This window comes from Delphinapterus leucas, chromosome 1 (assembly GCF_059928025.1).
Source record: "Delphinapterus leucas isolate spDelLeu-1000000601 "Yukka" chromosome 1, BTC_Dleu_Yukka2, whole genome shotgun sequence".
NCBI lineage: Eukaryota > Metazoa > Chordata > Mammalia > Artiodactyla > Monodontidae > Delphinapterus > Delphinapterus leucas.
In genome coordinates this window covers 76,921,768-76,936,598 of record NC_143129.1, presented here as the reverse complement: position 1 = coordinate 76,936,598, position 14,831 = coordinate 76,921,768, and the positions used below count along the sequence as shown (strand labels likewise).

The 14,831-nt window shown below is 60.0% G+C and overlaps 1 protein-coding gene across 1 annotated transcript; it reads left to right on the top strand.

Moving 5' to 3' along the window:
• Nucleotides 1-892: 892 nt before the first annotated feature.
• On the top strand, nucleotides 893-13,737 carry PEAR1 (platelet endothelial aggregation receptor 1). Its single transcript, XM_030759541.2, has 22 exons — nucleotides 893-2,665; nucleotides 3,348-3,452; nucleotides 3,807-3,907; nucleotides 4,671-4,763; nucleotides 5,048-5,291; nucleotides 6,053-6,173; nucleotides 6,372-6,508; nucleotides 6,602-6,814; nucleotides 7,099-7,273; nucleotides 7,360-7,480; nucleotides 8,225-8,388; nucleotides 8,481-8,583; nucleotides 8,713-8,859; nucleotides 9,073-9,198; nucleotides 10,132-10,260; nucleotides 10,377-10,505; nucleotides 10,711-10,923; nucleotides 11,145-11,233; nucleotides 11,345-11,483; nucleotides 11,657-11,731; nucleotides 11,830-12,078; nucleotides 12,562-13,737. The coding sequence occupies exons 1-22, from the start codon at nucleotides 2,457-2,459 to the stop codon at nucleotides 12,711-12,713; spliced, it is 3,234 nt and encodes a 1,077-aa protein (XP_030615401.2). The 5' UTR covers nucleotides 893-2,456; the 3' UTR covers nucleotides 12,714-13,737.
• The last annotated feature ends 1,094 nt before the right edge of the window (nucleotides 13,738-14,831 follow it).

Below are 14,831 nucleotides of genomic sequence, written 5' to 3'. Positions count from 1 at the left end.
GGTTAAGAGGAGGTGGCTGGTGGGAGGGGGCTGCTGTAGATGAAAGGAAGGACAGCCCCTCCCCTTTGCACCTCATCAGGGCCTTCCTGCTGCAGGTCTTGTCCATGTCACCGCAGCCTCGAGCTCCGCGGACAGATCCAGGCCCAGGTAAGTCTGGGGGTCCCTGCGTGGCTGGAGATGAGGCTCGCCCAGGGACAAGGGTGATGACCCTGTATCCAGACAGATTGAGCTCCAATTGGAGGACAGGACCCGCATGCCAGGGGCACAGCGGGGCTGCAGGAAGAGGGGAGTGTGGACCAGACTGAGGGATGAAGAGGGGGAGATACGTGGGGGGCTTGGGGTCCTGTCCATGGGCTTGCTGCCATGCACACTCGAGGGAGAAGTGGGGAGAAGGTCAGCTGGGATCAGACAGGGTGGGCCTGGGAAGGTGACCAGAGCAGGGCTGGGGTGAAGGGCAGAGTCTGGGGATGTTGGGAGAGGGAGCCAACTGTTGGGGAGGGAACTGGGGGTTGTGTGGTGGAAGGGCCAGACTATGAAGGGCTGAAGGGCACTCCTGACTGTGGCCTGGCTCCCTGAGGCCAGGCTGCATCCCTCCCTCCCCCCACTCCCCACCCTCCCCCACATCCTACCTTCCAAGTTCAGGGTGGTGGGAGGACAGAGCACCCCATGCTCCGCCCATGATCATGCTGCCTGCTGCCCTCCCCACATACACACATTCTAGCCAGGCTCTGTTTCCTGTTTTCAGGCTCCGTATCATGAGCACCGGGATCCCCCAGGACACTCTCTGGGCTCCTCAGGCCCTGGGGCCCAAGGGCCCTGTCGCCCTGCCCCTGGCTCACCTGAGTTTCTCAGGCCCCAGGATACCATAGAGGCCTGGTGAGTTACCTGGGGACTGAGGATGGATGGGAGGGACACAAAAAAGACTACAGGTGGAGATCTGCCCTGGCGGAGCTGTGATGGGGCCACTAACCAGAGTCATGGGCAGGCCTTGCTGCTTTGCAAGACAGGAGGGGGGTGGTGGGTAGAAATTTGCGGTGGGTAGGAGGGAGCCTGGGGAGGAGAGGTGGGCCAGCCCAGCCGCTGAGAGGGTGGGGAGCAGGCTGGAGGGTTTACTGGTGGGGCAGAACGCAGCAGTGGGGTGCGGTTAGGTTAGGGAGCATCCCTCTGAGCGCTGCCCTGATGGGAGCTGAGAGTGGCCCGCTGGGACCCTGGGAGTGTGTGGGTGGAGGGCCTGGGGTGGGGCCTGGAGGCAGGCATTCCAGAGATACTCAGGGGGCTAAGGGGCCAGCTACCACGACCTTTCTCTCTTCTCGGGGAAAATTATAAGCAGATGTGGACGCCTCAGGGCGGCGTAGAGGAGGGAGCCAAGCCGGGGCAAGTTAACAGAGAATCTGAAACTGGCGGGGTGGGGGGTGGCGGGTGCTCAAGGGCCTCTGCTGCTCCGGAGCTCAGGAGCCAGAAAGAGACTCCTCTGAGGTCCTGACCTGCTTCCCACCCACTGGGGGAGGCCAGGGGGTGGAGGAGAGGGGGAGGAGCCCATTTCCAGATGGCTGGTGGGTGGTCACAGGGAGGTGGCGGCTTCTCCTGAAGTCTGAGGCCAGGCTGGGGACTCCCTGGGTGATAGCACCTAGAGCTGGGTGCAGAGGTATGCTGGCAAGGCTTTAGCAACCGGCTTCGGTGGGGGGCTGGGTGGGGGGATGGCCCTGATTTGTGATGTTTGCTGATTTCCACCCCCGTGCTTGGTTTCAAGCTACTACTGTGACAGCACTGAACAAGGAGTTGGGAAGAGAAGTCATGATTGGCTCTCAGAAGTCAGTATGGGCCGTGCCAGCGCACCAGTGGTGGGGAGGGGCCTCCTTCAAGGTCACCTGGACCTAGCCCTACTCCCACCCCATAAAGCAGGAAGCCCCTAACAGCATCAGGGTGGTTTTGGCCTCTGCCTGCCTACATCCAGTGATGGGGGGCTCACCACCCGAGGTCGCTGATTCCATCACAGAACTGCTTTGACCGTTGGAAAGTTCTTCCTCTAACTGAGCCCAAGTTGGCTTCCCTTATAACTTCCCTTCATCGGCTCCAATTTCACACCTTGGTATAATATCAAAGTGCCCTGGGTAGGGGCTGTGCTGGGGATTGGGAATTCAGGCACAGGTCCCTGCCTCTAGAGGTCATGGTCAGGGAACAGGCACTAGAACAGTGGTGTGTGGGTGAATGGTGCTGGGGGTCCCGGAAGGGATGGGTGGGGGCAGTCTGCCAGTGTGGATCGGGAAGCAGGGCAGGGAAAGAGGGGTGACACTTGGGCTAGACCTTGAAAGGTGAGTGCTTAAAGTGAAGAATGGGGGGGAGGACGTCCAGACAGAGGAAACCGTGTGAGAAAGTCTCAGAGGCATGGCCATGCTCCACCTGGTCAGGAATCAGACCTGGAGCCTGGGAAGCCTGGGCCAGAGGACCAGAGCCTCATGTCTTCTGCCACCCCTGCTTGGTCTCTGCAGAGACTTGGCCCTCCAGGTTTGTGGCTGCAGTGCCCCTCACCTGCTCCACACCTGGCCCTGTCACAGGCCTCAGCAATGTCACCACCTCTGCGGGCCCTCTTTCTCCTGGCCCTGGGCCTGGGGCTGGCTGGAACCCTCAACCCCAAGGACCCCAACACCTGCAGCTTCTGGGAAAGGTGAGAGAGGGCCCCTGCTGTGCCTTGAGGGCTGCAAGCCCCCAGCTCCCCATTCTCCCCACTGGGGCTCCTCTTTCCAGTTCCCTCCCTTGCCTCCTTCCCTTTCTCCAGCCCTCACCTCCCTCCTATTTCTGCTTCTACTCTCTCTGCTCCCCTAGATGGGATGCCTCTGATTCCATCCCCATCTTGATCTTGTCTCAGTCTCCATCTCAGCTGTGACCCTGTCCTTTCTTTATCCCCATCCCTTGGTCCCTGTGCGAGGCTAGCTGCAGGACAGAGCACAGGGTAGGAGCCATTCACTATGGGACAAGCAGAGGGGCTGGCCCAGGGAGAGCCCAGGGGACAGGGCTGGGCAACAAGGCCCAGGGCAAGATTTGGCCAGAAGTGCTTCAACCCATCTCCATCAGCTGGGCCCAGAAATCAGTTCTAGCTCAATTTCCCCACATAGGGAGAAGGAGGCGGTGGGGAATGGGGGGCTGGAATGGAATATTCCCAGGAATATTCCAACTCTGGGAGGATCCCTCCAGATTGAAGCAGGACAGATGGGGGGGGTCCATCCTAGGCTCGAGGGAGCAAGCCTAAATATCCCCCACTGTGGCCAAGCCCTCGCACCCCCGCTCAGCTCTGCCAGCTCAGACCTCTCTCCCTGCCCTGGGCCCCGACTCCATTCCCTGTCTTGCAGCTTCACCACCACAACCAAGGAGTCGCACTCCCGCCCCTTCAGCCTGCTCCCCTCGGAGCCCTGTGACCGGCCCTGGGAGAGCCCGCACACCTGCCCCCGGCCCACGTGAGTGCCCGTCCCCCTCCATCGGCAGATGGGTGCCAGAGGAGCTGCCTCGGCCCGGGCCTTGCCCCTCTGTACCCCCATTCTTTTCTCAGAACCTTTAGAGTTCAGAGGAAGCATCTGGCCTCAGGGCACTCAAGGCATGTTGTGTGTGGGGTATGTGTGTTTGGGGTGTGCAGGTATGGTGTATTGTGTGCATGTGTGTGGCCGGATGGGAGGCAAGGAGGGAATGTTCTATGCTACCCCAGCTCAGAGTGTTGGGCAGTGCCCCAGGCCTCCCCCAGTGCCGCACTGTGGAAGGTTGGAAGCCGGGGCCTCGGCGGGGAGGACTGAGGGCCACCTCTGGGTCTCCGCCAGGGTTGTCTACCGGACCGTGTACCGCCAGGTGGTGAAGACGGAGCACCGAATGCGCCTGCAGTGCTGCCGGGGCTTCTATGAGAGCGGCGGAGCCTGTGTCCGTGAGTCCTGGGTGGGGCCGTGGAATGAGTGGAGCCTAGGCCACCTAGTCCTTCCCTGCCCTCACCAGGGTGGGGCTACTCCTCTGCTCTCCGCTGGCCCTGTTGTCTCTAGGGACAAAGCTGCCACTTCATACCTCTGTCTCTAGCTGTCCCTACGTCTCTCCCACCCTCTCTCTCCATGTCCCTCAGCAGTCTCTGGCTCTGCATCTCTGTCTCTGGGCTGCCTGTATCTCTCTGTCACCGTGTCTCAGGACTCCGTGTCTGGCACTCTCTCTGACTCTTCCTGTCCCTGTCTCTCTGTTGCTATCTGTCTCGACCTGTCGCCGTCCAGTCTTTCCTGTCCCCCGCCCCCAGCACCCTGAAACCCCCAGAGCAGAGCCCGCTCTGTCTGTCTTTCTCCTTCTCTCAGCCTTGGACCATCACCAGCCCCTACAGAGACCCCTGCCCAGCCCCTACCCTCTCTCTGGACAGCATCCATGTCTGGTCCCTATGTGAGGAACCCCGCCTGCCCATTTCCCAACAAGGTGCTTCCAGAATTTCACAGAAAGGAGCTCGGGAGTCCGGAATCCTGAGATCTTGACAAGCTCTGACCTGAGTTGCTTTACTCTCAGTCTCTTTGCATCTTAGAGGCAGAACTGCTGCTTGGCGAACTCCAGGTCCCTGGTGTGGGAGGAAGCTGGGGTTAGGCTTCAGAGAATAAAAGGTGGGTACGGCAGGGGTGGAAGCATCTTCTCACACACACCCCACCCCATCTCTGCTCCAGCGCTTTGTGCTCGGGAGTGTGTTCATGGCCGCTGCGTGGCACCCAATCAGTGCCAATGTGTGCAAGACTGGCGGGGCGACGACTGCTCCAGTGGTGAGTGGCTGGTGACGGCAGGGCATGACCCCTTGTGCCTCCAGGGATGCAGAAGCCTTGGGCACACCCTCCCTACCAGGGCACAGGTGCTTAGGCCCCCAGGGCGATCACCCAGCAGAGTCCCACTGCAGCCAGCAGCCTTTTCTGGAGGTGTGGTACAGGGGGAGGGGCCAAAGCCGGGCATGGGGGCATGTGTGGGGGCCAGGACACAGAGACAGGGACTAACTGGAGGCTGGGGAGGGGAAAGACCCCTGGTGACCCCCTTCCGCTCTCCCATCCCACAGCTTGTGCCCTGGGAGTTTGGGGGCCACAGTGTGACAAGCCCTGCAACTGCGGCAACAGCAGCTCCTGTGACCCCAAGAGTGGGGCATGTTCCTGTCCCTCTGGGCTGCAGCCTCCACACTGCTTTCGGCCCTGCTCCCCTGGCCGCTATGGCCCTGCCTGCCAGTTCAGCTGCCAGTGCCATGGGGCACCCTGTGACCCACAGACCGGAGCCTGCCTCTGCCCCCCAGAGAGAACTGGGCCCAGGTGTGTAACAGGAGGAACACACACTAATGGGATCGCAGACACAGGATGCACGGGCATACGTGGGGACACAAGGGGACTCAGCATCCCAAACGTGGGGTTGGAGTCAAGAGGCCCAGATCCTGGTCCCAGCTTTGCTGCTCACTGGATGAGCAACCTTGAGCAAATCATTGACTCTTCACGTGTTTGTTTCCGGTCTGTAAAATGGGAGCAGTATTGTCCACCTAGAAGGTTTGCTGTGAAGATAACATGAACTAGCGTGTGAGCGAAAGCACGTCCCAAATTGGGGCTGAGATAGGGACGCAGAGAATCCTACTGCAAGGCAGGGTGCAGGGAGAGCTGGGGAGTCACAGGAGGGAGAATGTGCATCTAGCTGGAGATCAAAGATCCAGCTTCATGGAGGAGCTCTGGCGTTGAGCCCTCAGGATAGAAAACCATGGCAGGCAGACGTGTTGCCCCCAGAGGGACGAGCATGAGCAAAGGTAGAGGTGGAGCAGAGGGTGCGTGGAGAGCACACGCCACCCATGGCTCTTCGCTCTACCCCTCCTGATGGGGCTGGGTGTCCCTGCCATTTCCAGTCCTGGAAACGTTTGTTTTTTGATCCCTGCAGTACCCAACAGGGAAGCGGGGGTGAGACTCACTGAGCCCTGGGGTCGGGCCTTCCTCCTGGGGAGGGCCTGTTTGTGGTTGACCAGCCCTTGGAGGCAAAGGGGGAAGCAGGTACTGCTTGTTTACATACTGACCTCACCCCCTCTGCCCAACAGCTGCGAGGTGTTCTGTTCACAGGACAGTGTTGGTGGCTTCTGCCCCAGCACCCCTCCTTGCCAAAATGGGGGTGTCTTCCAGGCCTCTCGGGGCTCCTGCAGCTGCCCACCTGGCTGGATGGTATGAAGGGTGGGGCCTGTGGGTATGAATTCTGTGGGCGGTTCTCTATAGGGCTCCCAGGAGGATGTGTGTGAGGGGGGTAGGCTGTGTGGGCCCTGGAGAGGTTTGAGGGTTTGGAGTGTAGGGGTATTGACGGGTCCTGTGGCCATGGGGAGAGGGCTGGGCTCCTGGGGGTCTGTCGACCTCTCACCCCCACAGGGCACCATCTGTTCCCTGCCCTGCCCCGAGGGCTCCTATGGACCCAACTGCTCCCAGGAATGTCGCTGTCACAACGGAGGCCTCTGCGACCGGTTCACCGGGCAGTGTCGCTGCGCTCCGGGATACACAGGGGACCGGTGAGTGGTGTTGGCCTGGGGTGGGAGTGGCCTGGGGTGGGCCGGGGTCGGCGGCGGGCGGCGTGGCCAGGCTCACTCCCGCGAGGTGCCCAGGTGCCGTGAGGAGTGCCCCGTGGGCCGCTTCGGGCAGGACTGTGCTGAGACTTGCGACTGCGCCACGGGCGCCCGCTGCTTCCCGGCCAACGGCGCGTGTCTGTGCGAACACGGCTTCACTGGGGACCGCTGCGCCGAACGTCTCTGCCCCGACGGCCTCTACGGCCTCAGCTGCCAGATGCCCTGCACCTGCGACCCGGAACACAGTCTCAAGTAGGCCGCGGGCACTGTGGTCAAGGGGTCTGGAGGCCAGTGGGAGAGGCCTTCGGTGCTGAAGCCACCGGAGTCACAAAAAGGACTTAGGGCGGGGCAGATCTCACAGAAGGGAAAGGGGAGGGGCCTCGGGGACGGGGAGAGACCGCTCTCGGAACAGCACCGAGCCTCCCCGATGTCCCCCTCAATTCGGCGATGCTCGGCTCCCACCACGCGGAGGGGGCGGGGAAGTCGACCTGCGGACCCGGCCTCAGACCGCTCCGCGACCCCGCCTCCGCCCGCAGCTGCCACCCGATGAGCGGGGAGTGCTCTTGCCTGCCGGGCTGGGCGGGCCTCCACTGCAACGAGAGCTGCCCGCAGGACACGCACGGGCCCGGCTGCCAGGAGCACTGCCTCTGCCTGCACGGCGGCGTCTGCCAGCCCGACAGCGGCCTCTGCCGGTGCGCGCCCGGCTACACGGTGAGGCGCGCCCCGCCGCGAGGGAGGTGCCGGAGAGGCCCGGGAGCCCGCCCGCTCCTCTCACTGGTGCTCCCGCCCGCTCTCAGGGCCCGCACTGCGCTAGCCTCTGTCCCCCTGACACCTATGGAGTCAACTGCTCCGCACGCTGCTCCTGCGAAAATGCCATCGCCTGCTCGCCCATCGACGGCACCTGCGTCTGCAAGGAAGGTAACGGGTTGGGATCTCCCGGAAGGGGATTTGGGGGCGGGGCCATGCGAAGAAGGGAGAGACCAAGGGTAGGGGCAGGCCAAGAGTAGGGGAGAGGCTGCAGGTTAAGGGTGGAGGCACTGGTCAGCAGCTGGACTGCTGGGAAAGTAGCCAGGCTACTTCCTTCCTGGAATATCCGCTTTGCTTTTTTTCAACCACAAAAATCCCAATTGTCCTTAAAGGCCCAGGCCAGAGGTACCTCTTTGCAGATCATTCCTCATCCTCAGACATACAGAATCACAGAATGGCAGCTCCAGCAAGGGCCTCGGAGATCCACCAGGGGTGGCACGTTGGCAACCTTTAGGCTAGATTCGGACACAGATATGTTTTGTTTGACTAGCTCTCTATCATATTTAACAAAAGTCCAGTCTCCAGTCCCCACTCCTCCCTATTGTCTTACACATGATCTGGAGAACTCATTTAGTTACCTGTTGGGGCCTCTGTAAGCATTTGGGTTTGCTGCCACCCTCCTTCATTTTGCAGAAGAGGCAACCAAGACCCAGAAGGTGGTGGTGCATCCCCAGCGGTCTTTCAACCTTCTGTCCAACATCCAACAGTTTCTATGCTTGTCTCCTATGCGGCCATGGGCATCCCCACCCCCAGCCCCAGCTCATAGCGCAGAGCCTGGCAGAGCCAATGCCCAGTGTGTGCTTGCTCAGGAGGGGAGCCAGGTCCCCATGCCTACTTGCAAGTCCCCTCTTCCAGGTTGGCAGCATGGTAACTGCTCCGTGCCCTGCCCGCCTGGAACCTGGGGCTTTGGTTGCAATGCCAGCTGCCAGTGTGCCCACGAGGCAGCCTGCAGCCCCCAAACTGGAGCCTGTACCTGTACCCCTGGGTGGCACGGGACCCACTGCCAGCTCCCCTGCCTGGTAAGTGCACAACAGTCTGCCTGTCTGGGGGAGGGAAGGGCACAGCACCCCCCAACTGACTGGCCTATCCTACCCTCCACTCTCTCTCCAAGAAGGGGATGTTTGGTGAAGGCTGTGCCAGCCGCTGTGACTGTGACCATTCTGATGGCTGTGACCCTGTTCACGGACACTGCCAGTGCCAAGCTGGCTGGACAGGTGAGCGTTCTGGGTGTCCAGGCCCCAGGCTTACTGTGGAGTTGGGGGGTGCATCCCACAGGACATGTGTTCAGAAGAAACCCTACGGAAGGGGGGCCACAGGCCAGTCTCATCCTACCCCTCTCACAGGTACCCGCTGCCACCTGCCCTGCCCTGAGGGCTTCTGGGGAGCCAACTGTAGCAACACCTGCACCTGCAAGAATGGGGGCACCTGCATCCCTGAGAATGGCAATTGTGTGTGTGCACCTGGATTCCGAGGCCCCTCCTGCCAGAGATGTGAGGCTCCCTCCCCTCCCCCTGCCTGCCAACAGTAATGTGCAGTGTAGTGTCAGATGCCTGAAGCTCCCACTCTACCCATCTTGGTCTCTTGTGCTGACTCCAGTCTTTGGGCCGGTTGCTGCAGTGGGAAGGAGTGAGGGAGAGAGTGGGGTCACGGGCTGACTGAGGGTTGGCCCCTGCCCCTGGTCACCACGAGCCCCTTTCCCCCAGCCTGTCAGCCCGGCCGCTACGGCAAACGCTGTGTGCCCTGCAAGTGTGCTAACCATTCCTCCTGCCACCCTTCGAATGGGACCTGCTACTGCATGGCTGGCTGGACAGGCCCTGACTGCTCCCAACGTATGTGGTGGCTCATGTGTCTGAGCATGTGTGCATGCTGAGGGGGTGGGCTGAGGACCAGAGGCTTCCTTTCCCCTGCTCCTGGGTATAAAAGCCTCTGAACCCACCTTGATTCAGCCATTTATATAAACACTATAAACAAAAATTTATTGGGCGTCACCTACGTGCTGGGTATTGTTCTAGGTGCCTAGGATGCAGCAATGAACGGATCAGGGAAAAAAATTCCCTGCCCTTCTGCATGGGAGGCCCGAGAAAAGCAGTGTTTGTACGGGGGCGGGGAAAATCATGAGCTCAGTTTTGGACATGTTCTTTTTTGCTTTTGGATTGCCAACTTATTTTTATTTATTTATACATGGCCTCTTTCCCACATAAATATAAGAAGGACATCATGGAAAAGATTAGTCCAGAAAACTGAGTCAAACAAATTTTGAAAAGGGGAAATGAGAAGCCATTACCATGAAAAAGATGGGCAGGGTAGAGGGAAGTAATCTTGGACAAGAGTTTTTCCATAGAATTCAGTGACTACTCTTAGATTTTTTTGCTAGTGTCAGATACACAAAAATTATGCCTTGAATAGTGTAGACACTTATTTCTCTCTTATGTTAAAAAAAAAAAAGGTCTAGAGCTAAGCAATATAGGATAGTTTGGAAGCCTTTGGTTGTCTGGCCCTGGTCACGTTATTTCGAAAGTCTATCAGATAGGCAAGTGCAGAAGTTAAGCAGGCAGCTGGGCACGTGGGTCTGGAGTTCAGGCAAGACACAGGGCTGCGGATAAGCATTTGTGAGTCATCAGTGTGTAGATACGGTTCAAAGCCTTGGTGCCCCTGGGGAGACCAAAGCTGAGCTGAAGAGTTCAGCGATGCTGGGGGCTGAGAAATCACTCAGGGGGGGCTGGCCCTGCCCGCCAGACAGGCTCCAACCTTGTCTCCTGCAGCGTGCCCTCTAGGACACTGGGGGGCCAACTGTGCCCAGCTCTGCCAGTGTCGCCATGGCGGGACCTGCCACCCCCAGCATGGGAGTTGTTTCTGCCCCCCAGGCCGGACCGGACATCTCTGCTTGGAAGGTACCAGCAGAAGGGGAACTCCATGCCCCTGCCTCCAAGTCAGCCCTAGCCTGAGGAGGGGACTGCTGTTCCCTGGCCCCTCTGATCCCCGCCTGCCTCCTCGGCTCTCTAAACAGGCTGCTCTCCAGGGGTGTTCGGTGCCAATTGTTCCCAACCATGCCAGTGCGGTCCTGGAGAGAGGTGCCACCCAGAGACTGGGGCCTGTGTGTGTCCCCCAGGGCACAGTGGTGCCCCCTGCAGGATTGGTGAGTTCTCATCTAGCCCCCTCCCTACCCACACCCCGCCCCGCGCTGTCCCCAGGGAACCAGGACACAGGTACATGCCCAGGTCTCTGCTAGGTGGTACCCTTGTATCACCCTGCCCCTCTACTGGGGCCTCTCCCATGCATGCATCCCCAGCTCACCAGTAGGGCCAAGACACTGTCCTGAGTGACCACCCCATCCCCCACAGGAAGCCAGGAGCCATTCACCATGATGCCTACCTCTCCAGTGGCCTATAACTCACTCGGGGCAGTGATTGGCATTGCAGTGCTGGGATCCCTGGTGGTGGCCCTGGTGGCGCTGTTCATTGGCTACCGCCATTGGCAAAAAGGCAAAGTGCACCATCACCTGGCAGTGGCCTACAGCAGCGGGCGGCTGGACGGCTCTGAGTACGTCATGCCAGGTGAGCTGGCCTGGGGGCGGGGACGCACATGAGTGGCTGGCTCTTAGGTACAGGGCAGATGGGGTGTGGGGCTCCTGCATCCCTCCCTGGACCTTGTAGGTGGGAAGCGGGGAGTTGGAGAGAGTGAGAGAGGTCAGAAGGCTGATTAGGGATCTCCTGGAACAGGCCCAGGCTGGTCTCTGGCCGGGCAGGTCACCCTGCAACTGTGTCTGTCTGTGCAGATGTCCCTCCGAGCTACAGTCACTACTACTCCAACCCCAGCTACCACACCCTGTCTCAGTGCTCACCTAACCCCCCGCCCCCTAACAAGGTCAGTGTTGGGGGTGGGGATGCACTCTGGATGCCCTGTGGGCACAGCCCGGTTCTCCGGAAAGCTCCAGCTGTGCACGTCGCTCTCCCTGTCCCACCCCTCCCCTGCCAGGTCCCAGGCAGTCAGCTCTTTGCCAGCCTCCAGGCCCCTGAGCGGCCAGGTGGAGCCCACGGGCATGATAACAACCACGCCACACTGCCTGCTGACTGGAAGCACCGCCGGCAGCCCCCTCCAGGGCCTCTGGACAGGGGTAGGAGCCTGGGGCCCAAGGCCTCTGGTGAGGGGGCATGTGTACAGCCCAGCGTCCTGCTTCATCTGAGTGCGTGTGTCTGTGGAAAGGGATTCTGGGCCCCAGTTCTAGAGGAGGTGGGACCTTGGGCAGGGGACCAGGGGCCTGATTGCAGGTTGCTTTCTCCTCCTCAGGTAACAGCCACCTGGACCGAAGCTACAGCTGTAGCTACAGCAACAGGAATGGCCCAGGCCCCTTCTACAGTAAAGGTGAGGGCAGGGCAGGGCAGGGGAGCGAGGGAGGGAGCTGCGCTGGGGTTTAGGGGCCAGTGCCTCCACCGAGCCTGATTTCTTTCCCCTATCTTTAGGGCCCATCTCTGAAGAGGGGCTGGGGGCCAGCGTGGCTTCCCTGAGCAGTGAGAACCCCTACGCCACCATCCGGGACCTGCCCAGCCTGCTAGGGAGCCCCCGGGAGAGCAGCTACATGGAGATGAAAGGCCCTCCCTCAGGGTCTCCCCCCAGGCAGCCGCCTCAGCTCCGGGACAGCCAGAGGCGGCAACACCCCCAGCCAGAGAGAGACAGTGGCACCTATGAGCAGCCCAGCCCCCTGACCCATGGTGAGCCTTCCTTCTCCACTGGGGCAGAGAGAACAGGGACCAGGGAGGTGGGAAAAGAGAAGGGACAGAGGGCGAGAATGCGGAGTGGGCATGAAGTGGCAGCAAGACCAAGGCCTTTGGGGGTCAGACTTGGGCTCAAACCAGGCATGACGTTTGGGAAGTCACACTGCCTCTTAGAGCCTGTAGGTGGCGGTACCTCCCTCAGAGGGCTGAGTATTTGAAATGGTGGTTTTACAGCACCTGAGTTGTAGACTTGATACCCAGAAAAGGTGGGAACAAGGCAGGTGACAGAGCATCTTCCTATCCTGTGAGGTGGGCAGGTCGAGATGGGCTCCCCCACTGGCAGCTGAGGAGCTGCACAAACTGGCCTATAGCCAGGCACTATGCATCCGTCTTCCGGCAGAAGAGGCTGGAGAGGGGAGGAGAGTGGTGGGAAGTGGGAGGAGCCACCTCCTTCTCATCTTCATCCCTCTCTGTCTCCAGACCGAGACTCTGTGGGCTCCCAGCTGCCTCTGCCTCCGGGCCTGCCTCCTGGCCACTATGACTCACCCAAGAACAGCCACATACCTGGACACTATGACTTGCCTCCAGTACGGCATCCCCCGTCACCCCCACTTCGGCGCCAGGACCGTTGAGGAGCCAAGATGGTGTGCAGAGGTCAGCACACCGGTTCTTTGCTACTCAAGACTAAGGACAGAGACCGCTGTACCCTGCCAGGAGCAGGGAGAGGACTGGCCGGCCGTGAACATGAACATGTTTAATAGAGGAAGTGAATGGAGAGGAGATGGGAGCCTGGCTCCCAGGTTCTACCATGGGAAACACTGGTCAGCAGGAAACCTGTGTTCCTTTTCCCCAACCCATTGCTCCCCAAGGCCCCCAGGGCCCTGTATACATAAACTGGTGGGTTGAATGTTGCTGGATAACTGATTTCAGATTGCTGTAAGAAGTGTATATTGGGTAACTTTTCTGTGCACTCCCGGGCTAGGCTCTGTGTGTGCGTGCATGCGTGTTTTCAGAGGCGTACCAGGCACTGATCCTGTCCTGGGGCACTCACTATATAGTGGAGAGGCAGCCCAAACCCAGTTAACTCTAGAAATAGCGTGACTGGCCTCCCTGCATTCATTTGGTACTCCCGCCAACCAACTGCTTCAAAATACAAGCTGGTTAGCTTACCCCTGCCTGAAAGTCTCCGTGGGTGCCCCATGGCCCTTGGGCTACAGTCAAAATTGTCCAAAGCCTTAAAGGCTTTGCTGGCCTGGCCTGCCTGTCTCTTCAGCCTCACTCTGAACTGTGTTCCCTATCACTCTGCCCCAGTCACACTGGCCTCTACGTCCTCCTATCAGCCACACGTCTTCCTACTACAGGGACTTGGCACATCTGGAATGCTCTTCCTCCCCCACTCACCGGTTAACTCCTGCTTGTCCCTCACACCCCGTGTTCTCTTTCACAGCACTGATTACTGATGTGTTCATGCACCAGTTACCTGCAGAAGGCCTACAGGGTGCCAGGCACCTCTGTAATGTGTTTTTTTTTTAGTGTGATTATTTGATTAATCTCTGCCTCCCCCACCAGACTCTTAAGTTCCCTGAAAGCAGGAATCCTGTGTTTATGTTCAACACTGGCTCCCCTTGGCACATGGTAGGCACTCAATAAATGTTCCCCCAAAGGCTGAGTGGCTGAGTGAGTTAAAACTACCAGTGGTAAGTGCTGGCAAGTGCTAAGATAGCTGGGCAAACTGGTGCTCTGAGAGCTGAAAGACTGCATAGGTCAGAGTCTTCCCCAAAGGGTGGCGTTTCTACAGGGGAACAGCACAAAAGCTCAATGGTGGGAAGGTCTGGGAGTGACGGTCGGGGAGGGGAACAGACTGGAGTGGGGAGGTTGGAGCCCGGAAAGCAGAGGGGAGAGAGTATACTCTGATGGGGGCCCGGTAGGGTCTAGGCTACCTGAGGACTTTGAATCCAAGATTTCTTGGAAGCGTGACCCGCCTCCTAAATTCGTTAGCGGATCAACTAAGTCCCCAGACCTCCAGGAGGCTACATAGATGGGGTCGAGATTACAAACCCAGAGCCACGCCAGCTCGCTAACTCGGTGGGTCTCTCTGGGCCTTTTCCATCAGGAGTCCTCTCCTTACAGGGTAGGAGGGCCGACCCCAGAGAGTGGATCTGTCTCCAACCGGACCCTGCTTCCCTAGATTCCTCCGACTGCCGCTATCTCTAATACACGGGGTCGGATCCCGGCTTTCCCCGATTCAGTTTCTCGGGTGACTTTGGACAGCTCCTTGCCCGCCCCCTAGCCCCGCCTCTCCGTCCTGGTCTCGCTCTAGCCCAGCCCCCTCCACTCCGGTCCAGTCCGGTATCCACTCGTCTTCCTCCGCCACGGCTCCGCCCAGGTCCTTCTCCTTTCGCACAGGGTCCGCGGGGTCCGGCCCTCCAGGGCTCCAGGGCTCCCCTGCCCCTGTGACCCAGGGCTGCCCAGGCTCCGCTCTGGCCCCGCCCTTCTCGGCTGCCCTAGTTCCGCGGCTCCGCCTTCCGGGCTCCTTCCGCCCCCTGATGACTCTGTGGTGCCCCCTGTTGGCCTCGCGTGCGCTCTGTGGTTGCCCCTTGCCCTCGGGCCCGCCCACCTCGCGCCGTTGTCTTGGAGAGGGACGCTGAGGCGACGCCGCGGCAGGCGGGTCCCGCCTGTGGACGCGGAATAGAGACCCTTGATTCGGCCACCTCCAGGGCGAGCCCCACAGAATCCCGTCCTGCCTCCTT

Bases quoted from the DNA above. Each gene is read 5' to 3' on its own strand.
- PEAR1 (XM_030759541.2), top strand. From the start codon at position 2,457: ATGTCTTCTGCCACCCCTGCTTGGTCTCTGCAGAGACTTGGCCCTCCA. The intron at 7,481-8,224 runs GTAACGGGTTGG...CCCCTCTTCCAG, and splicing joins CACCTGCGTCTGCAAGGAAG to GTTGGCAGCATGGTAACTGC. The intron at 11,234-11,344 runs GTCAGTGTTGGG...CTCCCCTGCCAG, and splicing joins ACCCCCCGCCCCCTAACAAG to GTCCCAGGCAGTCAGCTCTT.